Source organism: Ochotona princeps, chromosome 26 (genome assembly GCF_030435755.1).
Source record: "Ochotona princeps isolate mOchPri1 chromosome 26, mOchPri1.hap1, whole genome shotgun sequence".
In the NCBI taxonomy this organism is placed as follows: domain Eukaryota; kingdom Metazoa; phylum Chordata; class Mammalia; order Lagomorpha; family Ochotonidae; genus Ochotona; species Ochotona princeps.
This window is the reverse complement of record NC_080857.1, coordinates 29,051,800-29,079,348: the sequence shown is the minus strand read 5'-3', so window position 1 is coordinate 29,079,348 and position 27,549 is coordinate 29,051,800. Positions and strand designations below refer to the sequence as shown.

Below are 27,549 nucleotides of genomic sequence, written 5' to 3'. Positions count from 1 at the left end.
AAAAATTAAGTGGCATTGGCCCAGTGCAGTAGCCTAGTGGCTAATGTCTTCCTCATCTTGCACGCACCAGGATCCCATATGGGCGCTGGTTCTAATCCCGGCAGCCCAGCTTCCCATCCAGCTCCCTGCTTGTGGCCTGGGAAAGCAGTCGAGGACGGTCCAGTGCATTGGGACCCTGCACCCATGTGGAAGACCCGGAAGAGGTTCCTGGTTCCCGGCATCGGATCGGCGCGCACTGGCCGTTGCGGCTCACTTGGGGAGTGAATCATCGGATGGAAGATCTTCCTCTCTGTCTCTCCTCCTCTCTCTGTATATCTGACTTTGTAATAAAAATAAATCTTTTTTAAAAAAAAAGCTTGTTTTGTCATTCATTTTCTTTTTTTTTCTTTTTTTTTTTTGTATCTTTTCTTTATATTCAACTGAAGAGAGCTTCATTATGATAAATCTTGGCAAAGACTGCTTTTGGTTGACTCTATTTTGGGCCTGTGTCCTTCCTGTATTCTGTTTGCTAATTCTATCTCCATGTTAAGGAACTTTGCAATTATTTCTTGTAACACATCATTCAGCCTAGCTACTCTTTCCATGCCTTCAGGAACTCTCATAACACTGTGTTCTGCCTTCTAACGGTGTCCCTTAATTTTTTAATGTTTTTTATTGGAAAGTCAAGATAAACAGAGAGAAGGGACAGAAAGGAAGATCTTCCCTCCAATGATTCACTCCCCAAGTGGCCCCAAAGGCCAGAACTGAGCCAATCCGAAGCCAGGAGCCTCTTCCGGGTCTCCCACATGGGTGCAGGTCCTAAGGCTTTGGGCCATCCCCGACTGCTTTCCCAGGCCACAAGCAGGGAGCTGGATGGGAAGCTGGGCTGCCGGGATTAGAACCAGCGCCCATATGGGATCCTGGGGCGCATTCAAGGCTAGGACTTTAGCCGCTAGGCCACACTGCTGGGCCCGACAAAACAAACTTAAACCCTGAGAAACCCATTGCTAAACTGACAGGACCAACTCACTGCCTGTCAATATCAACCCGGAATGTAAATGGCTTAAACTCATCAGTCATCAGTGGAGGAAATCAAAAAACAGGACCCATGTATCTGTTGCCTTCAGGAGACACATCTCACCAGCGAAGATATAACAAAACTGAAAGTGAAAGGGTGGAACAGGAAAGGGTAATGGGAAGGAAGAATGAGCTGGAGTAGCTGTTCTACTATCAGATAAATTACAGGTAATAGTGGAAAAAGGAGATAACATGGACTATATCATATTGTGGTGGAAGTATGCATGTTTCACTGTGTGGCTTCTCCCTGTTTTTGTAAAACACTGGGGTTAATCCTGGGACTTCAGAATTCCTGTTAAAGTCCACCCTGAGAGGCCTCCTGATGGCTCCAGTGGTCGAGACCTTGCTGTTTATGTGAGAGATCCAGCTAGAGTTCCAGGCTCCTGGCTTTGGCCTGGCCCTGCACTAGCTGCCGGAAACAAGGGAGAATGAACTAGCTAGTGGAAGATCTCTTTTTGCTTTCTCTGCCCCGTGTCTGTCCAGTAAAATGAAAATAGAAGTAAAAATCAGTCTATATTCACTGGTACGGAAAAGTGAGTCAGTATGTTTTTATACATAGTATCCAGCTCTTTTAGTAATGTCCAGCTTCTGCCTTCTAGAATTCAGTGCATATAAATTTAAGAAGTAATTTTGCAATGACATTTTTCTGTAACCGTTATTTTTAGTTTTGTTTAACTTGTGATTTTAACAAAACCTTTCAAGATTAAAACAACAGGGTTCTGTTTTTGTTGTTTCCAGAAGCCAGGATTTTGGAAAATGGAAAATGCTGCACAGCAAATCTTAAATGTAGAGTTTGTAACAAGTGACTTACTTTTTTCTGAGTACAACAATCTATTTCAATCATTTTGAAATTCTGCATGGAATGTAGTGGCTGTTTTAAAAGTCAGCACCCGGGCCCGGTGGCGTGGCCTAGCGGCTAAAGTCCTCACCTTGAACGTGCCAGGATCCCATATGGGTGCCGGTTCTAATCCCGATGACCCTGCTTCCTTCCCATCCAGCTCCCTGCTTGTGGCCTGGGAAAGCGGTCGAGGATGGCACAAAGCTTTAGGACCCTGCACCCATGTGGGAGACCTGGAAGAGGCTCCTGGCTTCGGATTGGCTCAGCTCCAGCCGTTGCGGCTCACTTGGGGAGTGAATCATCAGACGGAAGCTCTTCCTCTCCGTCTCTCCTGTCTGTATATCTGACTTTGTAATAAAAATAAATAAATCTTAAAAAAAAAAAGTCAGCACCCAGGGCTGGCACTGTGGGTTAAGCTGTTCAGTGCTGGCATTCTGTGTGGGTAGGTAGGTATCGGTCCCATCTGCTCCACTTTAGGAAATTTCATTTTCTGTTATCAAGAATATTTAACCATATTCTGTTAATATCAACACATTCGCTTTTCTGTTTTGGTTTGCTTTTTGTTTTTTGAATGTTTTTTTTTGGGGGGGGAGGAGGATGTTGACTTTCTAACTGCCTGTTTGTGTGCCTGGGAAAGCAGTGGAGGCTGACCCAAGTGCCTTCTCTGCACCCACGTGGGAGACCCGAGTGAAGTTGCTGGCTTCAGTCTGGCCCAGACCTGGTGGTTGCAGCCTGAGTGTTGTAAGCCAACAGGGAGAAGGGTTCCCTGGCTCTCTCTGCATCTCCTTCTTGGTAACTCTGCCTTTCAAATAAGTACATTTATTAAAAAAAAAAAAAAAACCACAAAAACAAAACCAAACCAAAAAACAACTCGGTATGCTCTGCCAAGAGAAAAAATTAAGGAAAAAACAGATTCAGAACATGTTGGTCTTAACGGAATGTACATGGTTAAACTGTCTTGATAAACTGAGGTCTGCTAAAAGCAAATTATTCCGAGGAAGACAGGAGGAAGACTTCTCTGGTTTTGAAAAACAAAAGAGAAATTTAAACGTGTTTGGGAATTGGTCATGCTGAAGATATTTTTTTCCAGCAAATTTTCCTGTGTTCTGCAAAATACAAGATTTTGTTTGAAAAAATTCCTACTTGGCTTAGAGGAAAAAGATTGTCCACATGCTAGCTTGCTCTCTTGCCACAGAAAGTGAACTAGCAATGATCAACTTTTTCTTCAGTTCTTTTTTTATATAACCAATTTCTCTCTCTATGTATACATATGTTCACAAACTCTACGTATCTCTAATATCTCTATGTATTATATATCATTTATTTATAATAGCTATATATGTATAGCTCTATAATAGTGGTATCTACTGGCAGACACTTTCTCTCTAGCTGTTCCAACTCAAGACTTTAAGGAAGAGGGGAGATACATGGATACAGGAAGCATGGCTTGCCTAGATAGTCACTTTGGTTTTGAGCAGGCAATTTTGTATTATTTTTAAGATTTCTCACAGCAGAAGTTGTGCTTTTTCTACTTGCCTACACATACTGAGGGACTCCTTAAGTCCCGCCCCCTTCATATTTCTGGCCGGTGGGACCTAATTGAACTAGCACCTGTCATAATTCCTGTTTGCCAGATTAGTATCTGAACTTTGAGAAAGTACAGGGGCCCTGGCACAGGCTTCCTCGCCTGCGTATGAGGGCTGGGGCAGGGTGGGTACCCTTTCTCTGAAGTACTGCTGATCGGAGTTCCTCAGATTTCAGAGTTTTTTGGATTTTGGAATATTTACTTATTTGGTATGAGAAACCTCAAGATGAGACCCAAATCTGAACATGGAATTCATTTATATTTCATATAGGCTTCAGACAAATAGCCTGAAGTTGGTTTCTAACATTTAAAATTATTATATTGGACCCGGTACAATAGCTTAGTGGTTAAAGTCCTACCCTTGCACTCGCTGGGATCCCATGTAGGCGCCGGTTCTAATCCCCGCGGCCCCACTTCCCATCCAGCTCCCTGCTTGTGGCCTGGGAAAGCAGTGGAGGACTGCCCAAAGCCTTGGAACCCTGCATCCACGTGGGAGACCTGGAAGAGATCCTGGCTTCTGGCTTCAGATTGGCTCAGCTCCAGCCGTTGCGCTCACTTGGGGAGTGAGCCGTCGGATGGAAGATCTTCCTCTCTGTCTATCCTCCTCTCTGTATATCTGTCTTTCCAATAAAAATAAATAAATCTTAAAAAAAAAACAAAATGATTTTATTGTGCATGACACAGTTACATGGTATGGAATTTTGTACTTGTGGCATCATGATGGTGGTTTAAAACGTTCTGGATTTCCGATTTTAGGGATGCTCAACCTGTGTTAGACTGGGAATGGAAATAATCATAGACGAATCTTTTACTTGCCTTTTCAATGTCCCCTTGTCTTGTTCTTCTAAGTGTTCCTAATCCTCTACTCATTTTGGGTTATGAATTAATGTGTAAAACTAAGCTGTTACCTCTTGGTATACATATGTTTGAAAAGCAAGTTCCAAAAGAAAAAAAATGCTTTTCTGATGCGTGTTTTTTGGTTAGATTTGAAGTCCAGTGGCTAGTTTTCATGTCTGAGCACACTCTCCCACAAGGCGCTTTGGCTGTGACCTTAGCTGTTACGTTTTCTTTATTTTCCGACAGATGTGAAAGTTGTGTGGATCTGCTGTTTGTGAGAGGAGCTGGGAACTGTCCCGAGTGTGGCACTCCGCTGAGGAAGAGCAACTTCCGGGTGCAGCTCTTCGAAGATCCCGCCGTCGACAAGGAGGTCGAGATTCGGAAAAAGGTGCTAAAGATGTAAGTATTTAAGTCTGAGTGATTCAGCCAGCAAAAAGCACTTAATAATTATTTCAGAAACTGATATCAGTTGTTGGTATCAGTGCAGGCAAAACTAGACAAGCAGGTAAATAACTAGATTTTTCTGTGTATTTGTTTCATAAGTATTGAGTTCTTGGGATACTTATCTACCCTTCATTAGAGAAGAACCTCTTCATTATGTGATCATGGCATCAGAATTAGTCTGTTTACTTGCTATTTATTATATATTGAGAGTACCTGCTGTGTGCGAACCCTGTTAAACTTGTAAAGGAGATAGAAAAAAGAAAATGATGGCTAAAGAGATTTATAGGATATTAGCATAGGATAAGGGTTGGTGGGGGTCAGTGAAAGCCGACAAGGACTGAGGTGGTAACAGGTAGGCGGGAAAGGGCTGAGGAGGGAACAGGTAAATTGTAATTTTGAAGGCTGTTTAGAGAAAATTAATTTTGAAGACCATTTAGAGAAAATCTTGTGTTTATTTTGGAGTGAATGTACATTTTTATTTTTTGTATTTCAGATTTCATTTTATCTGTCTTTTGTAACTTACTGTTTTCTGAGTTAAACTAATTAATGTATTTGTTTAATATTTTGAAAGATTTGTTTTTATTTGAACAGCGTATTTATATCGAGAAGGAGAGGCATTGAAATAGGCCTTCCAGCTGTTCCTCACTCCCCAAATGTCCACAATAGCCAATGCTGCGCCAATCCAGAGCTAGGAACAAGGAATTTCTTCCAGGTCTCAACGGGGTACTGGGGCTCAAAGACTTAGTCCATCCTCTGCTGCTTTCCAGTCTGTGAGCAGGGAGTTGGGTCAGAAGTGAAGCAGCCAGAGTCAGAACCAGAATGCCCTATGGAATGCTGACACCCCAGAATGAAATGCATTAACTAGGTTAGAAATGGAGCAGCCACAGCTCAAACTGGCACCCACAAGGGGTACTGGCCTTGCAGGTGATGGTCCAACTCCCTGGACTGTTGTTGCAGCCCCATCTTACAGGCTTTTGTAAAATTTAAAAAAATGTTTGGCTTTCATGTATATGAAAATAAATAAGAGTGAGACAGATCTTCCATCCACTTATAACCCAACTGCATGAAACAACGGAGGCTGGGCCAGGTCAAAGCCAGGAGCCAGGAACTATTCCGAGTTCCTGTGTGACTGGCAGGGACTACGCACGAGAGCCGGTTGGTGTGCATTAGCAAGCAGCTCTGAATTGAAGTAAACAGGCGCTCTGATATGGGAGGCAGGCACTGAGGGTGATGGCTTATGTGCCATGCCACAGTATCTACTCCTCTTCAGTAATATTTCTTCAGTGCCTTGTAATATTTGGACTGCTTCTGGAAGGTAATTCTTAAAGATTGTCTTTTGTAAATTCTTACAGTTTTCTAGTTCTTCACAGTTAGTATAATATTTATAGATTTTTCAGATCCTAGTATTCTCTAGACCACAATTGTGTTAAAGAAATGGGAATTCAATTTTAATTCTCATTAATTTGTTAATAAATTTGGTGAAATTTTGATTTTGAGTTTTTGAAAATTAGTGAATCCAGAAAGTAAATAGTATCACATTTTCCCAGGAGTCACCTCTTTAAGCTTACTTTGCAATCCTTGAAATCTCCTACATTTGTTCTCCTTAAGCTATTTTTCTTTATTATTATTATTATTATTTTATGATATATAGTTCCATGGGCTCTGGGCTTTCCTTTATCCCCTCCACAAATGCCCTTCTCCTGCCCCTTCTATGTGATTTCCCCTGTATTATTACAATAGTATAGTTCTTCATTAACAGTCGTAAGTCCATCATCATGGGCAATGGCAGAGAATCCAGCATTCAATTATCAAGATATGTTGAACAGTTGCATTGAAAGTTCATCTTTGATCTGGAAGTAGAGATGCATACTGTGTTGTATCCTCACATCTGGATATGATAGTCTCCATTGCACAGTTACTGTGCATCCCCTTAAATGAAAAACCACAATACAAAATCAACAACCGGAAGAAAAAAAAGAAATTCACAACACCATGAGATTAAAAAAATGCTACAAAATGACCCATGTATTACTGAAGAAATGAAAAACAAGATCCTTCTTGAAGAAAATTATACTACTGTATAAGGTATGAGTCAGTGAAGAATTTAATGAGAGAAAAAGCTGTTTGAAGAAATGAAAATAGAAACAAAAACATCAAAATCCATGAAATACAGTTTCCACTGATCTTTGTTGGTGAGATATATCTCCTATAGGCAACAGATAGATGAATTGTGTTTTTTGATCCAGTCTAATAATTGATGATGTTTAAGCCATTTATTAACATTTATTAACATTCAAGGGTAATATGAGTAGGTGGTAATTTGGTCCTGTCATTTTACTAATGGATTGTTCATTGTTTGATTTAGTCTTCTAGATTGTGATTTTACTGGGATGTTCTTCATGTTTGTCTTTGGTTCTGGTGGATGCTAAGCCTTTTCTCTGTCAAAGAAGCATCTTGAAGTATCATTTGTAGGGCAGGTCTGGAAGAGGCATATTCTTTGGGCTTTTCTTTACTGTGGAAGAATTTCATTTTCAAAGACAAAGCTTTGTTGGGTATGATTCTGGGCTGACAGTTTTTTGCTTTTAGAATCTGGGATATGTCGCTCCATTCTCTTCTGGCCTGTAAGATTTCCTGTGAGAGATCAGCTGTGAATTTAATTGCCATTCCTCTATATGTCAACTGATTTTTTTTCCTGTGCACATTTAAGTATCTTTTCCTAATGGTCGATTGAAGAGAGCTTGATATTCATGTGTTGTGGTAAAGATCACTTCTAATCAATCCTATTGGGAGTTCTGTGCTCCCTCTGAATGTTGTTTCCCAATTCTTTGTCCAGATTAGGGAAGTTTTCGTCTAGTATTTCATTGAACACATTTTTAAACACAGCTTCTCTTTCTGTGCCTTGTGGAATTGCCTTAACTTATATTTGGCCTTTCAGTAGTGTCCTTTAATTTTTGAATACTTTTTTTTAGCTTGATCCAGCTCTGCTTCCAGCTTTTTGTTTCTCCCTGGTGACAGGAAATATCTTCCAAATCTGAGATTCTTTCTTCTGCCTCATTCATTTTAGAAATGAGACTTGCCACTGAATTTTAATTGCTCCATTGTGTTCTTTTCTAATAATTCTGCTTGGTTTTGTTTCACTGTTGCCCTTTCCTGTGTGACATATTCTTTTAATTCCTGCATGAGCTTCTTGTTGATAACTTTATAACCGGGCCGGAGCTGTGGGCTAGCGACTAAAGTCCTCACCTTGCGTGTGTGGGAATCCCATATGGGCACTGGTTTTAATCCTGGTGGCCCTGCTTCCCATCCAGCTGCCTGCTTGTGACCTGGGAAAGCAGTCGAGGACGGCCCAATGTTTTGGGACCCTGCACCTGCATGGGAGACCTGGAGGAGGTTCCTGGCTCCTGGCTAGGGATTGGCGCAACACCGGCCATTGCGGCTCACTTGGGAAGTGAATCATGAACTGTAGTCATGTGTCCCATGAGCATCTGGTTAGTAGATTCTTCTCCTTAGGGTAGGTTTCTAAGCTCTGTCACTCACAGGGCTAATTTGATTTTACTTATTGTCGTTGGTACATAGGTCTTTGTTTGCAGTCACTTGTGCCACTCCCTCCAGCAAGTTTCAGATCTGGGCTCTTACGTTAGGCTTTTACCACAGTCTCCATAGCCTCACTTCTGGCTCACCACTGCTCTCCTGTGAACCCAGGTTGTGTTTGCACCATTGTCTGTACAACCTTTTTCCCACTTCCAGTTTGAGGAGTTCCCAGGATCAGGGGAGACACCAGATGTCCTAAATAACTATGTTGTTGGTGGTGCTGATCTTGCCAGAACCTGCTGGCCATTAGGTCTGAGGATCACCTGGAACTACTTTGTCCCCTAGGATGCCAAATTTGGTATTAGTTTCCCTGTGGGACTAGTGAAATGCACTGCAGTGAAAGTGAGTTGGCTCGCAGTTGAGCGCATGTGCAGTTCACTGTTGTCCCTCTCGTCTCACAGCCTTTGCCACACTGTGCAGGGTGGTGCCTGATGTGCCACTGGTGCGGTTCTTCATCTGCTGGCTGGTTTAAACTTGTCCTTACCCTATTCCACCAGGTTGATTCTCTGCTTTAGTTATAGAAGTGTTTTATATACTATTTCTCTTCTGATTCTTTGCAGTTATAAGAATTTTTGTGGTTTTAAAATATTTATTTAAATAACACATTCATTTTATTTTTGATGATGTTTACATAGTTGAGAAGAATGCATCCCCATGTGGACCAACCAATTAGGGTAGGGAGGGTTGAGGAATGGAGGAGGGTGGATGAGATAACTGTCTCCAGTCTCACTTTTTCTTTCTATATTTGGAGAAAGTGGAGAGAGAAGAGGGGAGGGCTGCTCCCAGCAACCCAACTGCATCAGTACCCAGGAATGGGGAAGGCTACCTGATGTCATCTTAATGTGGGTCCCTGATGTGGAGCATGTTCTGACGATACTGCTCAAGTGGTTTTGATAGTTCTGGTTTGTAGTTGCTCCATGCTTGAGGGAATCCTCCCAAGGTCCACTGACTGACGTAATCTACCTTAGTGTCTTGATTCGCACAGATGCTTGTCTGGGAGAGCTGTCCAGTTTGTTCTGCCCTTCATGGTACTAGATGTCCTCTGCAGGCCTCAGTGAACTGATTGTCATGTCCCGCATGAGCATCTGTGCATGTTGTCCATCACACATGCCTTAGCAACCATGGAGACCCAGTTCTGACACATGTGCTTCACCGTCAGACCACATTTCCTGTGTTTTACTGTGGTTGGAATTCTGAGACCAGTAGTCCATTTGGGGGTTCCCCAAAGTAGCCTTGCCAGAGGTGACCTCAACCTGACTCCTGTGTGCTCCGGAAGGAGGTAGTTAATAACAGTAATCCAGCTCAGGTCTCCCACCTAGGCGGTGGTATTGCTTTGGCCCCTGGTTTCCCTCCTCTAAACCATATTGTCTCAGCCCCCTCATTTGCCTCCAGGGTCAGTAGCCAGGTTGGTGAAAGTCCCTCAGAAGTCACTCCTCACCTGTCATGTTCTTGCTCAGCACTCCTGCCTCCCCCCCACCTCTCCAGACCTGTTTTCCTGAGCAATCCACAGCCCCTCATGACCAGTCTTTTGATGGTGTGCTATGGCAACCTGAGGCCTTGCCTGCCTACCCAGGGTCCGCACACACACATGCGTGTGGGTCCCCAGTGCCTGTCTCTTGGTGTGCCAGTGTCTTCCCCCAACATACCTTAAAAATAACAAAACAAGGGCCCGGCCACGTGGCCTAGCGGCTAAAGTCCTCGCCTTCAACGCGCACCGGGATCCCATATGGGCGCCGGTTCTAATCCCAGCAGCTCCACTTCCCATCCAGCTCCCTGCTTGTGGCCTGGGAAAGCAGTTGAGGACGGCCCAATGCTTTGGGACCCTGCACCCGCGTGGGAGACCCGGAAGAGGTTCCTGGTTCCCAGCTTTGGATCGGCGCGCATCGGCCCGTTGCAGCTCACTTGGGGAGTGTAACATCGGATGGAAGATCTTCCTCTCTGTCTCTCCTCTCTGTATATCTGACTTTGTAATAAAATAAATAAATCTTTAAAAAAAATAACAAAACAAAATAAAAAAATAGAGTAGGCAACTATGGTAGCACACTGGTATAGTTAACACAAATTTGGATTAACCAGGTCCAGCATGCCTACCAGCTGTTACCTGCTTTTTCTCTTAGCTGTGTAAACCTTCTCTTACAGTGAAACTTTGGAGATCACCTACACTTAAGGACAGTCATAGGAGTTTAAGAACAGCATTGTTGGGCCTGGCATGGTAGTCTGGTGGCTAAAGTCCTTGCCTTGGACACTCCAGGATCCCATATGGACAGTGGTTCTAATCCTGGCGGCCCTGCTTCCCATCCAACTCCCAGCTTATGATCTGGGAAAGTAGTCGTGGATGGCCCAAAGCCTTGGGACCCTGCACCCATGTGGGGGACCTGGAGAGGCCTCCTGGCTCCTGGCTTCAGAATGACTGACTCAGTTCTCACCATTGGGGCCACTTGGGGAGTGGGTCAACAGGTGGATGATCTTCCTCTCTGTCTCTCTTCTCTGTATATCTTATTTTTTAATAAAAATTTTTATAAAAAAAGAAGAGAATTGTTGATCTAACTATAAACATTGTGTTGAGAAAATAATCTTTCATATGAAAAAAAAAACAGTCGTTTTTGTATTGGGTGTGAATTAAGGAATAAGCAAAATGAAATTTCCAAATCAATGACATGTAATCAGTTGATATTTTTCTTCTCTTAAAGATACAATAAAAGGGAAGAAGACTTTCCTAGTCTAAGAGAATACAATGATTTCCTTGAAGAAGTGGAGGAAATTGGTATGTGCTTAATTTACTGTGCTAGTCCATGACATTTGTGCTTTTTTTTTGGATGGCCAGTAGAACATCTTGCATAAAAGCTTGTTAATAGCCTTCGTTGAGCTAGCAGTTGCTTACCTAAATAAATTCCTCTGCACTTGAACTGTGTTTGTCAAAGTGGAAGAAGTGTCCCAGTAAAGAACATACCTAAGTATTGGTTTGTTTTTCCAGAACTACGGTTAGTATCGTCAGTAACACTTTAACTGCAAGGGTGGCTAGATTTGTAAGCATAATCTGTAAGTTAATTTTATTGGAATTCAAGGAGGAAAAAGAACATCCAGGGCTTTTTATTTTATTTTTTTAATTTTTATTTATGTTTCGAGTGGCAGATTTACAGAGAGGGAGATCTTTAAGTTGGTTCACTCTCCTGATGGCCTCAGTAGCCAGAACTGGGCTGCTTTGAGGCAGAAGCTTCGAACTTCCGAGGCCTCTCACGTCTATGCAGGAGCCCAAGGACTTGGGCCTTCTTCCACTGTTTTTCCAGTAGGGAGCTGCATTGAAAGTGGAGCAGCTAGGATTCCAGTCAGTGTCCATAGGGGATGCCAGCATTGCAGGCAGAGGCTTAATGTAATATGCAGTGATGTTGGTCCCCGATTGCTAAAATCGAAGTTGTTCAGTCTTTATCCAGAGTAACTAAAGGCATATGTTGCTTATAATAATTTTTGATATTATGGGTACAGCAGTTTGAAACTACTTTGAAGGAGCTGATTAGTGAAGTAACAATCTTTTAGCGTTATTCTAGAGTTAGAGGTTAATCTGAGCGGAGTATTTTCTGATGTGATTAGTCAAAAGCATGCCTGCGTCAACATGGGCAGTTTCAATTCTTTTAAATGAAGCTTTGTAGACATTAAAAAGGGTGGAAAGTTGTTGCATGTCAATTAAACTGTTAATACTCTTTTAAAAAGTTGCCGTAATTATTATGAAGTACAGGTTTTGAAATTACATAGAAGTTATAGACCACGAAATTAGAATGAAACTCTGAGGACCAGTCATCATTTTTGTTGTTAACTCAAAGTTGATAGGTAGCTATAGCCACAATATCTATTCTGGAAATATGAACATAATAAAATTGGTTATTCTTTAGGCTGTTTGTGGTAAGGTTTCAGAAAGTTCAGATTTCTCGGATTGAATATTCTGATTTTTAAAAAATATTATTATTATTATTATTTTATTTTATTGGAAAGGCAGATTTATAGAGAAAAGGAGAGATAGAAAAAGATCCTCCATTTGTTGGCTCATTCCCAAGTGGCCACAATAGCCGAAACTGAGCTGATGTGAAGCCAGGAGCTTCTTCTGGGTCTCTGCCATGGGTGCAGGGTTCAAAGGTTTTGGACCATCCTCTGCTGCTTTCCCAGGCCACAGCAGGAGCTGGATGGGAAGTGGAGCAGCTAGGACTAACTGGTGCAAATATGAAATCCTAGCCTGTGCAAGTGTAGGGTTTAGCCACTATGCCATTGTGCTGGGCTCTGAATATTCTAATTTCTTTTTGGAGACAATCCAGAAAATCTTTTTATTTGGTTGCTATCAAAACTTTTCTAGAATGTCTAAACTTGATTGTAGCACCATGGCAAAACAGATGCAGAACATAATTTAGAAGTTTTCTAGGAACTGGCTGTGCCTTAGAGCCACTGCGTTTGCCTTTTAATGGTACTCACAGTGCTTTGCATTTACTTTTGGTAGCCATGAGTGGTTACAGATTTTGAATGATAAAAAGGTAGAATTGGCAAAATATGAATGTTAAGATATAGACTGAGGTCAACTAAAGTGGAAATATATGATTACTTATTGTTATTATTTTTTAAGATTTATTTATTTTTATTGAAATGTGAATATACAGAGAGGAGGAGAGACAGAGAGGAAGATCTTCCATCCGATGGTTCACTCCCCAAGCAGCCGCAATGGCTGGAGAGCTGAGCCAATCTGAAGCCAGGAGCTCTTCCGGGTCTCCCATGCGGTTGCAGGGTCCCAAGGCCTTGGGCCTTCCTTGGCTGCTTTCCCAGGCCACAAGCAGGGAGCAGGATGGGAAGTGGAGCTGCCGGGATTAGAACCAGCGCCCATATGGGATCCCGGAAGCGTGCAAGGCGAGGACTTTAACCATTAGGCTATCGCTCCGGGCCTCAGTTTTTAGTTGAATGTGGTAAATACTGAAATCACTTGTAAGATGCTATTGGTATACAAATAGGGCACTTTGCATTGGGAAGTAAAGGTTAGAATTGGTGAAGTTCCGAGAACAGGTGATATTTCGGTTTGATCTGAAATGGTAAATGAAGAGACATTTACCTGGTAGAAAAGGGGTAGAAGAATGTTTTTAACAAAATAGCGGAATTTTGGTATAGAGATAATGAAGATATTGGGCATTTTTGAGAATCAGCAAGTCGTCCTTTACAGGTGGATAGAACATGGGAAAAGAATCAATGTAAGGCTTGCAAAAGAAGCGGCCTGGGTGAAGGAGTGTGTAACACCATAAGCAATAAGCCTAACCAGGTTGTCAAGAATTATGAGAAGCAAAAATTTAATTTTTTAAATAAAACCTTTAAAAATATTTATTTAATTTTTTATGGGAAGGTGAGATATATAGAGAGGAGGAGAGACAGAGAGGACGTCTTTTGTCTGTTGATTCACTTCCCAAGTAGCTGCAGTGGCCAGAACTAAGCTGATCCGAAGCCAGGAGCCAGGAGCCAGGAGCTTCTTCCACGTTCTCTCATGCAGGTGCAGGGTCCCAAGGCTTTGGCCGTCCTCGACTATGTTCCCAGGCCACTAGCAGGGAGCTGGGTGGGAAGTGGAGCAGCAGGAATTAGAACTGGCGCCCATCTGGGATCCTGGCACATTCAAAGTGAGGACTTTAGCCACTAGGCTACTGCGCCAGGCCTGAAGCAAAAACTTTTGCAGAGTAAGAAACAATAAAGTGAGAACACAAAGTAGGAGAAAATATTTGCAAATCATTCATTTTATAAGGAGTTAGTTTCCAAAATATGTAATAAACTCAACTCAATAGGAAGAAATAACCTAATTGAAAGATGGGCTACGAACTTGAATGGACATTTGTCAAATAAAGATTTACAGATAGTGAACATGGTTATGGAATTGTCCTCATTGGGACTCAACATCAGGAAAATGCACATTGGGATCACAATGCCATATAACCTGCACCTTTTAGAATGGCTGATTTTATGGAGAATGTTAAGAAAAGGAACTCTTGGTGGGTGTTATAGTTTGGATAATAGTTTGGATATTGCCAAAGACTTACATTTGGGCTTGGTCCTGAATGCTTTATGTTAATGGGTTAAGGGTGGAGACCTTATCTAATTATGACAGTTAGAGGTATGACCCAGTGGGTTTAGATTATTATAGTATGCCCTTGGAAGGTAGTACACTTGAAAGGGTTGCCTGTATAAGATGACTCAGCGAGGGTGGAGGACCACTGGTATTGTGGTTTAGTGGGTTAAACCATTGCCTGCAATATTGGCATTCCATATGGGTGCTGGTTTGAGTCCTGCGTGCTCTACTTCCAATTCAGCTCTCTGCTTCAATAATTGTCTGCTTTGTGACTTTATTCTTTTCAAGGAGTTTCTGAGATTATATTAACATACTTTATTAATCAAAAAATAGAAAGTAATAGACAATACTAAATACCAGAATGAGTTATAGATCCATGAATCGGTAATCTGTATAGCTCTGTGACAGACATTTCTATCCCTGTTTTTCGTGTGGAGAAGAGTTATAGAAAAATTATGTATTGTCCCCAAGATCACATTACCAGTAAATAATGGAGCCAAATTTTAAACTTTGGTTTTTCGCACTGTCAGAACCCATGAAATTGGTGGGTTGAAAGAGTGGCTGGTGGTCTGGGTGTGGGCACGGTGTGCTGTGGGGGAGAGAAGATAGGCCGGGGAAGTGTGCTTAGAACTGTGGTTTGAGGGCGATTCACCAATTCCAGGCTCCACTTTGTAGGTAGAGGGGCACTATTGAAGATGCCTGCATCTAGAGTGAGAGGATGTGTATGAGTTTGAGAATTCATAATTTATGAGCATTTTGTTGTATAAAAGTCATCACGAGTCCTTTAACATTGTAAATATAAAAACGATGATTTTGCATAATGATCTCCAAGGTTTTACAATGGAAGGGTCACACATGCAAATCCACATTTTTATGGCATTAACGATGAGCTCTTTTCTGTGATTATGACAGTCTACATGTAAAATTTCTCGTTCATTTTGCTCCCAGGGATTATCTCAAGCTTTGTTCTTGTTTCATAATAAACAGATTATTCTTTTGGTGCAGGGAATACTTATTTTAGAAGGGTGAGAAAGTCCTAAGGGCTTTAAATGTCAAGAACACTCTAAAATGGCACTTAAAGAGCATGAAATCTTTCAAAAAATACAATAGATTTTTTGTTTGCGTTTAATTGACCTCACTAAAGGCAGGTCAACATCTGAACTAACCCAGGAGGTAGATAAAGGGTCAAACAGTTGCTGTAAAAAAATTAGCTTCTTTTTTTTTTTTCCCCCTTCAAGGCTGTTATTTCAACCTGATTCCTTGTGACATGAGCAAGACTTGCTTCATCTGAAAAACTTTAAAAATAATAATTCACTTTCATGATTTTTTCTCCCTTCTTTTAAAGGAGGGTGTTTATTTCATCTGTGATTATGTTTGAATGTATCATGTTGTTATTACCTTTGCTTTCTAAAAAAATGAAATAGGCAGTTTGGTTGTTTTACTGTTATTGTAATTTGTCATAAATTTGTAGATAATCATGAAGTAGAAATTGTATATAAACAGATCAATTTCATTTAGGATCTAAGTTTACCCCCCCCCCCCTTTTTGGTGGATTTATTTATTTTTATTGGAAAGGCAGATTTACAGACAAAAGGAGAGGCAGAGAGAAAGGTCTTCCATCTACTCATTCACTCACTAGATGGCCTCAACAGCCAGAGTTGTGCCGATCCAAAGCCAGGAGCCAGGAGCTTCCCCCAGGTCTCCTACGCAGGTGCAGGGTCCCAAGGTTTTGGGTCATCCTACTGGTTTCCCAGGCCACAAGCAGGGAGCTTGGGATGGGAAGTGGAGCAGCTGGGATATGATGGGATGCTGATCCTACAGGTAGAGAATTAGCGTACTACACACTATGCTGGCTCCTTTCATTTTATATTAATTTTAAAAATAATATTCCATTACCTGGATCTGTTACAATTTATACATTGACACACTGAAGGATATCTTAGTTACTGCCATATATTAACAATTAAGAATAAATATAACCATTCATCTACAGGCTTTTAAGTAGATATAATTTTCTTTATCACATTTGGTCAATACCTAGGAGCTTGATTGCTAGATTCTATGGTAGAACAGATTTAATTTTTTAGAAAATTACTGGGCCCAGCATGTTAGCCTAGTGGTTAAATTCCTCACCTTGCTCGCATTGGGATCCCATATGGGTGCAGGTTCCAATTCTGGTGGCCCCACTTCCCATCCTGCTCCCTACCTGTGGCCTGGGAAAGCAGTGAAGAACAGCCCAGTGCCTTGGGACCCTGCACCCACGTGGGAGACCCAGAAGAACTCCTAGTTCCTGGCTTTGGATTGGCTCAGCTCTAGCTGTTGTGGCCGCTTCGGAAGTGAACCAACAGACGAAAGATCTTCCTCTCTCTCTCTCCTCCTATCTGTATATCTGACTTTCCAATGAAAAACTAAAATAAATTAAAAAAAATTACTGAAATGACTGATATTTGCATTCTCAACAGCAGTGTATGAAAATCTTATTCCTTACCAGTATTTGTTATTGTGATTGAATTTTGCTATTCTGATAGGAATGAAGTAGAATAGTAGTAATAATAAGGGTGTTTTACATAAACTGTTTCCTCCAGGAACATTCTGATAGTTCAAGTAAAATTTGTGCATTCAAAGTAATTCCATAATGTTTAAAGAAGCTACATACCACATGTAGCTTGTCATAAGATAATATTATTGTGCACATTCAGGGATGAGGATTGTAATTGCAACTGAAGTTAATAAAGAAGAGCTTGTGATTAACTTGGGTATAGAAGGGTGGGTTAGACCCAGGTAGAACCTGGTACAAAGATAAGCCCTGTGAGTACAGGGAGAAGTTTGATTGAAGGTATAGAGATTAGGAAGTGTGGGCTGCAAGCTGAGAGGATGGCTGGGCTAACAGCTCTTTTCAGGCATCGTGAGGCACACATAACCAGCATGATGGAAGCCAGGTTGTTGAATCAGGTAGCCTGTGTTAAAATCCTTGTCCCTACATGTTAGCTGTATGCCCTAGACAAATTGATATGTTTAATCTTAAACATAAAATGCAAGTAATGTGGTAGCCATCTCCTGATGTTGGTAGATTTAGGTGAAGTAATTAGGTGCTTATTGGGCATCCTTCATAGATGTTTGCTATATAGAACTATTCTTCAGGAAGAGTATGAGAAGTCGTTAACTCAAAGAAATGAGAGGCAAGTTACACTGTTTGGAGCAACTAGGTGTTGAGCTTGTGGACGTTCAGATTTGCTGGCCCAGAGGATGAGCTGTGGAATAGAAGGGGTAAGTTGTGAGTAGTGGCAAAGGCAGGCAAGTCCCCTTAGTGACTAGTGTGTCACAGATGTCTTTGTGACGCATGTTCCTGTTTTGGAACCCCTGCTGCATGTCAGATGCAGTGCTCATTTTAGATCTTGCCTCAGTTGTCCAGTCCAGCTTCCTGCTGATGCGCATCCTGGGAGGCAGCAGGTGTGTTTGGGTTCCTGCCTTTTGTATGAGAGACTCAGACTGAGTTCTACTCCTGCCTTTGGCCTCGTCCAACCGTTGCTGTTGGAGGCATCTGCGGAGTGAACCAGCAGATAGGAGATACCTCCATCCGTGTCTGTGCGTGCCTCTGTCTTTCTACCTTTGAAATAAAATTTCATTTTAAAATGCCAGATCATGAATCTCATCAGTGCTTTGAGTCTATTTAACGTCCTTACTCGACAGAGCAGGCAGTTGTCTTTTAGTATTACAGTATTGCTTTTGGGCTCTTACAGGCTTTCATCACAGCAAGTCTAGGAACTATTTGAGATGACTGTTGCCTAAAGGAAAGGCTGAGTTGGAGAAGGAGTCTGTAGAAGCTATAGAGGATACAGCAGAGTTCCTTAGGGTAGATCTGTATTGTTCTTAGGGCAAGAAGCCAAAAGCATTGGTAAGTAAGGAGGAAAAATAAAGTGGAGAATGAAATGGAGTCTTCATAGCTGATTAAGACTGTAACGGATACAGTAATGAGGTTATACGCCATAATGTGAGTTTATTTAAAACTTCTAAAACATTTTGTTTATTAGAGTTCATCCATGTGCTGGTGCATTCTCCATATACCCACACAGTTGAGAGTTGGACTAGACCTAAGCCTGGAAGAGCTAAGAACTCAACGCAGTCTCTCAGCTGGGTGTAGGGCCCCAGCTACTGAGCAGTCCCCCTGCTGTCTCCTGGGATGCTTGGGAACAGAAAGCTGCCACCAGTATGAAGTGCCCCACTGCTGGATGCCTGTCCCTCATAAGAGTCCATCACACCAGTAGGACAGTAACATTTTGGCTCATTTATGTAAACTTAGAAAGGAATGTAGCATTTGTAATTCACATTGTTTTGAGTTGGAATTATTAAAAGAAAGTTCTCACTTATTGAACACTTGGCAGTATTTTCTGTTGAAGTAGTTACGTCAAGTTTTTGCTGTCAGTTTATGCCGAGTCATGTTGTTGGAGACCACTAGAATGAGAATAAAATCTTTTTGTTTGATACGAATTCTACAAATATATGATCTTAAAAAATTCTTTTGGGTCTTTTTTAATTTTCTGGAGCACAAACTGTTTTCTGTGTGAATTCTGACCAGTGTGGTAGGTCCCAGAGTTGCTTTATTAACTTAAAAATATGAGGAATACTGCATGTGGTTTAAAGTGAGGTCAATAAAAAATTAATATGATTATGGCAAACACAAGTGTTAGGTGGTCTGTGGTGTTCTTATCATATAGGCATTGCATTTGTGTGGAAGTCTGTCTTTACATTGACCTCAAAAAAGCATGGTTGTTATAGCTAGAGCAAGCGTAAATTAGGTAGTAAATTAAGGAATACAAAAATGGCGTAGGGAGTGGCAATCACACAAGAAAGAAAGCATTGTGGTGACTATTCGGTTGGGATGTCTATTCAAGATTTACATTTAAATTGTATTTGATGGCATTGTTTCCCTTCTGATGCAGTATTCAACTTAACCAACAATGTGGATTTGGACAACACCAAAAAGAAAATGGAGAAGTACCAAAAGGAAAACAAAGATGTCATTCAGAAAAATAAGCTAAAACTGGTTGGTTGCTAAATATTTTCTTCTTTTATAGTAGAAGCAAATGTTTTCATGTGATAATTTTTTAGAAAAAGCTTTCTTTAGAATGAGTTTCATTTATGAAGGATTAGCTGAAATTTAGGTCGGAACATATTAATTAGAAATGTAGCTAGGCATGCACATGGCACTATAGCTAGATAGCTTTTATAGCATTATGTTCCTCTGTGCTATCCTAACAAAGTGGTTCCTAAAGGTAGGTGATTGTTAATACTGTGTATTTCCCTGCTAAGTGTACACTTGGACAGTGGTCATAAAAATAATAGAAATTCATTTTTTTCTAGGACATTAATTTATTTCTCATTTAACGGGGGAGTAGAGAACCTACACAAAAGTTGCTGGATCTTCCAAGTGGGAGATAAAGAAAGCAAAGACATTATTCATGTAAATTAAGATGAAGACATGCTTAAATCAGAGTAAATACAGCAGCTAATTTAGTTTCTGTTCTGGTTGTCCTTTCATTTCATTTAAATAGAAGCATCATTACATATGAAAGTAATTTTGAGGGGCCAGCATGGTGCCATAGTGGGCTGTAGCATGATGGGTTAAGCTGTCTCCTGCACCATTGTCATCCCATATGGGCACCAGCCAGTTCAATTTCCAGATGCTACACTTCCCATCCAGCTCCCTACTGATGACCTGGGAAAAGCAACTGAAGATGGTCAAAGTATTTGGGTCCCTGTTAACCAAATAAAAGACCGAGGTAAAGTCCCTGATTATTGGATTTAGCCTGTCCAATCCTAGCCATTGTAATCATCTAAGAAGTGAACCAATAGATGGAAGATTCTCTCTTTGTCTCTCAGTTTCTCCTTCTCTATGACTCTGATATTTTCTTTAAAAAAGAAAAAAAATTTTGGTTTAATTTAGTTGAGCTGATACAGTTACTTTTTACTTAAAATTGATTATTAGAATGTATTGTATAAGGAAAGAATTAACCTGTGTACAGTGATTTGTCTGATTTATTCATGTTAGCTTTACATTTTTCTAAAAAAGAAAAAAAATTATTTGAAAGGCAGATTTACAGAGAGAAGGAGAGAGAGAGGGAGAGATCTCTTCTGTCTTCTGGTTCACTCCCCAAGTTGCCCCAGCGGCCAGGAGCTTCTGCTGGGTGTCCCACGTGGGTGCAGGGCCAAAGACTTGCTCCATCTTCTGTTGGCGGAGCTGGTTCAGAGGTGGAGCAGCCAGGATATGATTGGACAGCCATATGGGATGCTGGCGTTGCGGGTGGTGGATGAGCTTGCTGCACCACAGTGCCAGCCCCTAGCTTTAATTTTTTTTAGTACAGCTTGGCTTTCTGGATTTGAGTCAGCAGAGATAATTGCTAAGCAAGTTGTAATCAGATAAAATGTAAATGAGTAAAAAATGTCTCTGAATCGCAAAACTTTCATTTTATTTTCTGTTTAAATTTATTTGAAGACAGAGAGGAAGGGAGAGAGAGAGATATCTGACTCATTCTACAAATGTGTGCAGTTGCTGTGGCTGTGGACTCAGACTGGGTCTGCCATGTACATGGTGGGGACCACATGTTTATCACCTGTCGTCTTGCGGGGCGTGTGCTGTGGCAAGCTGGAGTCGGGTTCAGCAGAGACAGGAGCCAGGCACCTGGGATGGAATGTGGGTGTCTCCAGGGAAACAGCTGCTTGCCTGCACAGCTTCTGTTTTCCTCTTGTATTTGGAAGGGACTTCCTCCTTTGGTGCTAAAATGTTTCTTTTAGACACGCCTTTTCTGCCATTAAAACTCTCAAGGAATCTGGCTTCCTTAAAAAATTCATCTCATTTCGGAGAGCATCAGTATGCCAAAACTAAGTGCATCAGAAATACATCTAGGTACATCAAAGGTAAATGTAAAATAGTTTTGCTGAGGTAATCGTTGCATTCGCCCAAGTTAATTTTATAATGAAAGACCGTTCTGTTCAAGCAAATGCTTTTTTCACTCATAGTCTAAGCTGGGAAGTAATATTGTGGATTGAAATGAAAAAATAACCCAATTCTAAACTGGCTTTATTAAAGTTGGAACTCCTAAGTATCAGATTTTAGAAATGATAAGTGATGAAATAAAACAGGCTTATTGTTTCCCATGTGCTACAGTGAAATTGCTCTGACTGCTCTTACTGTTTAGTAATGCTCAGCCCTTGGATATGTTCTTAGTATTTGGGGAGTAATTCCTTATCACTTACCACTTGATTATTCTTGGCAGAGCATTTGTTACTGATACTTACCAGGGAGAGTGATATTGACATAAACATGGACTTCAGGTTACATTTTTTTAAAAAGATCTGTTTGTTTATGTGAAAGGCAGAGTTACAGAGAAAGAAACAGACAGACACAGAGGTCTTGCATCCACTGGTTCTCTCTCCAGAAGGTCGCAGCAGCCGGGCTGGGCTGAAGGCAGCGGACAGCAGCATCCTGTGCCGCTTGCCCAGGCGCTTCAGCACAGAGCTGGGTGGGAAGTGCAACAGCGGGGCCTCCAACCAGTGTGCAGACAGGGTGTGGGCGGTGCCACCTTGCTGTACCACGGCACCAGCCACCAGGTTACAATTTTCCGTCAGTTTTATAGTCCTTTTATTTTGTTATCAATTACTCATTTTTCATTTTATTGTAATATTTATTACAGAGACCAGAAGGCTGCAGCCCCATGTGGACCACTGATTAGGGTAGAGCGGATTTGGGTGCAGGTGAAGGTGGGGGAGGGAAAGGTTTCCGGTTTCCCTCCTGTGTGTATATAGGGAGTTGGGAGGTAGAGGAAGTGCATTGCTCCTCTTACTGTCAGACTGCAGCTGACATCATCTGATGTTGCTTTAGAGACACAGATGAGGGGAACAGTATTCCAAGCACGGTAAACTTGAAAGGTCTTGATTGTTTGGAAAAGCTGTTGGCTTCCTTGCAGCGAAGGGGAGAAACTCTGTGTGGGGCCTGCTGCCTGTCCATGTCTGTGACAGCATGTCCGCAGACCTAGGTGCTTGCTCAGATGCCTGACCTGGAGTGTTCAATCTGGCCTTCCATCCTCCTTCCCATCCTTCAAGTCGTCTTCTGGCTTAGATGAACTGGATGTCTTGCCTTTTGGATTCTTCTGGGTATACTCTCTGCTCTGGTGCAGGAATCAGCAGCTGAGGTGGCCCAGTGCTACAACATGTGATCAGGAGTTGGACCACACATCTATGTGATTTTCCCCGGGGCCAGGGATGGAGCACAGAGTCTAGTTGGGGAGTACTCTAAGAAACTTTACCTGTGAGGTTCTCAGACCTGCCTCTGCTGTACACCGGCCAACGCAGGTGCTGGTGGGTGTAGCTGCCTGGCCAGTCCCTCCTCCAGTCCTGACCTTCACGTATACCAGTTGTGTTGAAGCCTAGTAAAGGCAACCCTGAAGAATCTCTGCCAGGCCCACCCTCAGTCCCTGTTCTCACACAGGACGGCAGGTGCTGCAACCTGGCCTGGCATGGCCTGCCCCAAGTTCTAGCACTTGCTGGCAGGTGCTACGGCTCGGCCCCACTCACCTCAAGCCCTGACTTCCATGTACAACCTCAGGTACTGTGGCCTAGTTGTGGTGACCCCTAAGAACCCCTGTGAGTGCTGCATCATAGCCTGACCCCGTCTCCCACCAACCCAGGCTCTTAGGCATGCTGGGGAGTGCTTTGACCTGACCCAAGGAGGCCCTCCCGATTTCCCCATCTGCTCCGCTCCTCAGCTCCTTCCATTATCTGCGAATGCAGTGTCCTGGTCCACGGAAGGCCTTAGAAATTGTGCATGGAGTAGACCCCATTCCAATTTGTCCTCAGTCCCCTGGCCATGGGTCATGTGCAGACAGGATGCCCCAGCTGATGTGATCCTGTGTTGGTGTGGTGGGTGCTCCATCTCCTTCACCCCCCAAATCTTAAAGAAAAGGGAAAAAAAATAGGCAGCTATGCTGACACACAGTTACAGATAACACAGAATTGGCCTTAAGCAGGTCTAGAATGCCAGTCAGCCGACTGCTAATCGTCTCCTGGCAATGTAACACTTGCCTAGATATTAAGCATCCTAGGCAGATGTTTACAGCTGGGGCCCAGGTTACATTTGTTTCAGGTGGTACTAGCCAGTATGTATCAGTAATGATGGTTTCATTGGGAGGAGTGAACCATGATGTGTTATGTAAAACATGAGCTACATTTCATATCTCTTGTTAGCCTGAGGTAACAACTAGCACTTTCTGTCTCTGAATGTTTATGGAAACAAACTCATCTCTTGTTTGAATAGGCACATAAAATGACACATTTCTAACAGAGGGAAGCTATTGCTGAGTTGCTTTCTAGAGAGATCTTGTTAGTTTCATGGAGCCCAGACCTAAACTCAAGTTGCAAAAACGAAACAAAACAAAAAAGTGATCTAATCTGGATATAGGGTCTTAGTAAAGATTTGCTAATTTTTATTCTTGATGTTTTTGGATTCTTAATAATTTCAGTGTATAATTTCTAGCAATCTGACCAAAAATATTAAGCACAGTGAATTCATTTGAATATCTGATAAGCATATATTATACAAAGATGTATGAAAGCCTTCATTTTTAGTGAATGTCTTTTTGAAGATTTATTAGTTTTTACTAGAAAGTCAGATATACAGAGAGGAAGAGAGACAGTGGAGGAGCTTCCATCTGATGATTCACTTCCAAAGCTGCCGCAACAGCTGAAATTGAGCCAATCTGAAGCCAGGAACCAAGAGCTTCTTCCGGGTCTCCCACATGGGTGCAGGATCCTAAGGCTTTAGGTCATCCTCAACTGCTTTCCCAGGCCACAAGCAGGGAGCTGAATGGGAAGTGGGGCCACCAGGATTAGAACCGGAGTCTGTATGGAATCCTGGTGCGTTACAAGGCTAGGACTTTAGCTACTAGGTTATCGTGCTGGGCCCTTAATGAATGTCTTAATCACTTGGAAAGGACTGTGTTCCTGTTGCTATTGGAGCACACCTGTTACTATGGGAGCACATAAGCCATTCTAGAAGGTTGGGAAACACACTGTAGGGGTGATGATGCCTGGATAGGGCCATGAAGCACAAATAGAAGTTGTCCTGTTGAAAGAATCAGGACAGTAAAGAAGACAGGGAGAATAACATGGAACATTCCAGACAGAAGGTGAGAGCAGAAACTTGAAGGTTTGGGTAATCATGGAGAGTTCTGAGACTTGTAAGTAGCTCTGTGTGTGAGGGGGTGGCAAGGGTGATGGAGAAGTAGAAAGATCCTGCTCACATATTACTGAAAGTCCCATCATTGCTAATTGTGCCAAATCCGAATAACGACAACTAGGTTTGATGATAAAGGAAAGGTGAATTTTAATCTACCAGTTGGTGAGGATGGTTGTAGACTTTATGGTCTCAGGAGCCCCATCCTGGCATCCTGTGGTGCCAGCATCCCTTGTGTACTCTGGTTCTAGTCCTGTCTGCTCCGCTTGCGACCCAGCTCCTTGCTAATGCTGCTGGAAAAGCAGCAGAGGATGGGTTAAGTGATTGGGTCTCTGCTACGCACTTAGGGGACTCAGAAGACATTCCTGGCTCCTGACTTTACACCTGCCCAGCTCTGGCCAAGCTGTTTTGGAAGTGAACCTCTCTGTTTCTCCATCTCTTTCCATAACAGTCTTTCACATAAACAAATCTTGAAAAAAAAAAAAAAAAGAGCTACCGTGCAGCTTTAGTGAGGAGAGTGCTGAGGTGTTTAACGATTGTCAAAGGGAGACTGGGCTGCTGAGTCAGGCCCTAAAGCTGGCTGCAGGGCTGAGTATGGCATCTCTGATGCGGCTAGGAAATGTTTGGCTGAGATCTGAAAGATGCAAAAACATTGTGTTAAAGAGATTTCATTGATCAGGATGAAGCGCATTCAGCTTAGTGCCCAGCCTTTGTTATTCGTCCCCTCATCCTATTATAATAAATGCAAAAACTCTGCTCATGCTGCCCGGGAGGAGCAGGGTACTTGGCAGCCGTAGCCCGCTTTGTCAAGGCTAGTTTCTGGGTTTCACGGGCGTGTTTGATACATCTGTTTGAACAGACACTCTGGTTAGTCACAGTGTCAGTTGTCATGATATTATGAAAAGAAAAATGTGTGTCTGGTTACAGTAAGGCTTTTTGTATTGTGAAAAGTGATTTGACCTTATATAGCTTATTTTATTTTTACATTTAGCAGGTGAAACTGTTCTTTAAGCTTATGCAGAATGCTGTAGTTGAAATTATATTGGGGATGAATAATAGGCTTGATATTCATTCTGCTCAGTCTGTTTCCTAGTTTTCATTAAGACATCTTAGAGAATTTCCTGGATTCCTTACAGCTATGTTAAAAAAAAATTGTTTTTGATAGCTTCTGTTGAAGGGGTTAAAGCAAGGTAATAATAAAATGTAATCCTTATTAAGATAGATTTAGTGACTTTGTGAGGTTGAATTTGAGAGAAGCAAGCCTAGAATCTGGAAGACAAATTGGAGGTTATAGCTGTCATATAGATTAGTTCAGAAATGACTTAACCAAGGAATGAGAGATGAGTATGGATTAAAGAAATATTTTAAGATAATACATTTAATGCATGAGTTAGAAGTAAGCAGTTGGTGGCCAGCCTCATGGCATAGCGAGCCACACTGCTGCCTGCAGTGCTGGCATCCTTTATCAAGTTTCACAGGCTCCGCTTCTGAACCTGCCTCCTGCAAATGGACCTGGGAAAGAAAGCAGTGCAGGTTGGCTACGTTCTTGGCTTGGGTCAGCCCCAAGCCCAGCACTGACTGCCATCTGGGGAGTGAGCCAGAGTTGGAAAATCGAGGTCTCTGTGCTCTGCACCCTGCAATGTCTCTTTCATGTATGTATCAGCAAGCAAGCAAGCAAGCAAACAATCTTTAAAAAAATGGAGAGCTGAAAAAGGGATGAGTAAACAATAATAATACATTTGGGGTACATTATAGCCAGCTATCCTATAGCATGTCTAAAAATAAACTGTTTTTATCTTTATTCTCCTGATTCTTTTATTGCATTCATTGTAAAGTTCTACTTCATTGTGATAAGAATAGTTAATTATGGTAACTACCTTCCTTTTTTTTTTTTAAGATTTATTATTTGTTTTTATTGCAAAGTCAGATATACAGAGAGGAGGAGAGACAGAGAGGAAGATCTTCCATCCGATGATTCACTCCCCAAGTGACTGCAATGGACAGAGCTGAGTTGATTTGAAGCCAGGAGCCTTTTCTGGGTCTCCTACATGGGTGCAGGATACCAAGGCTTTGGGCCGTCCTCCACTGCTTTCCCAGACCACAGGCAGGGGACTGGATGGGAAGCGGGGCTGCCGGGTTTAGAACCGGCACCTATATGGGATACTGGATTGTTCAAGGCGAGGACGTTAGCCACTAGGCCACTGCTCCGGGCCCAGTATCTACCTTTTTTTTTTTAAAGATTTATTATTTATTTTTATTGCCAAGTCAGATATATATAGAGAGGAGGAGAGACAGAGAGGAAGATCCTCTGCCCATTGATTCACTCCCCAAGTGACTGCAACGGCCGGACCTGCACTGATCCAAAGCCAGGAGCCAGGAGCTTCCTCCGGGTCTCCCACATGGGTACAGGGTCCCCAGCCTTTGTGCCATCCTTGACTACTTTCCCAGGCCACAAGCAGGGAGCTGGATGGGAAACAGGACTGCCAGGATTACAACATGTGCCCATATGGGATCCAGGCACGTTCAAGCGAGGACTTAAGCTACTAGGCCACTGCACCTGGCCCGCAGTATCTACCTTCTAAAAAAAAATTTTAGGTGTGTAATTTTTTTTTTAACTTTAAAACATTATGTAGTGGATCTCCAGGACTCGTATATCTTGCCTAATTGAAATTTCCCTCACCTTAACTCTTGACAATAACCATTTCACTCTTTAAATCTGTGAAGTTGATTATTTTAGATACCTTATGTATACGAGTGATCAAGCAGCTCTACAGTGTTATTTAAGGTCTCTTTTTCTGTTGATTTGTTTGCATAGCGCAGCAATTATTGAAGGTCAGCTATTGAAATCTCTTCCTATTATTATATTGCTGTCTGTTTCTCCCTTAAGTTGT

At 42.1% G+C, this 27,549-nt stretch overlaps 1 protein-coding gene across 2 annotated transcripts in view; it reads left to right on the top strand.

Moving 5' to 3' along the window:
* MNAT1 (MNAT1 component of CDK activating kinase) overlaps positions 1-27,549 on the top strand; it is a 147,273-nt gene that overhangs the window by 31,750 nt on the left and 87,974 nt on the right. For both annotated transcript variants that reach the window (XM_058655611.1, XM_058655612.1), the window contains exons 2-4: positions 4,563-4,715; positions 11,042-11,115; positions 19,371-19,474. In XM_058655611.1, the coding sequence (XP_058511594.1) occupies positions 4,563-4,715; positions 11,042-11,115; positions 19,371-19,474 (331 nt within the window). The remainder of the gene's footprint in view (positions 1-4,562; positions 4,716-11,041; positions 11,116-19,370; positions 19,475-27,549) is intronic.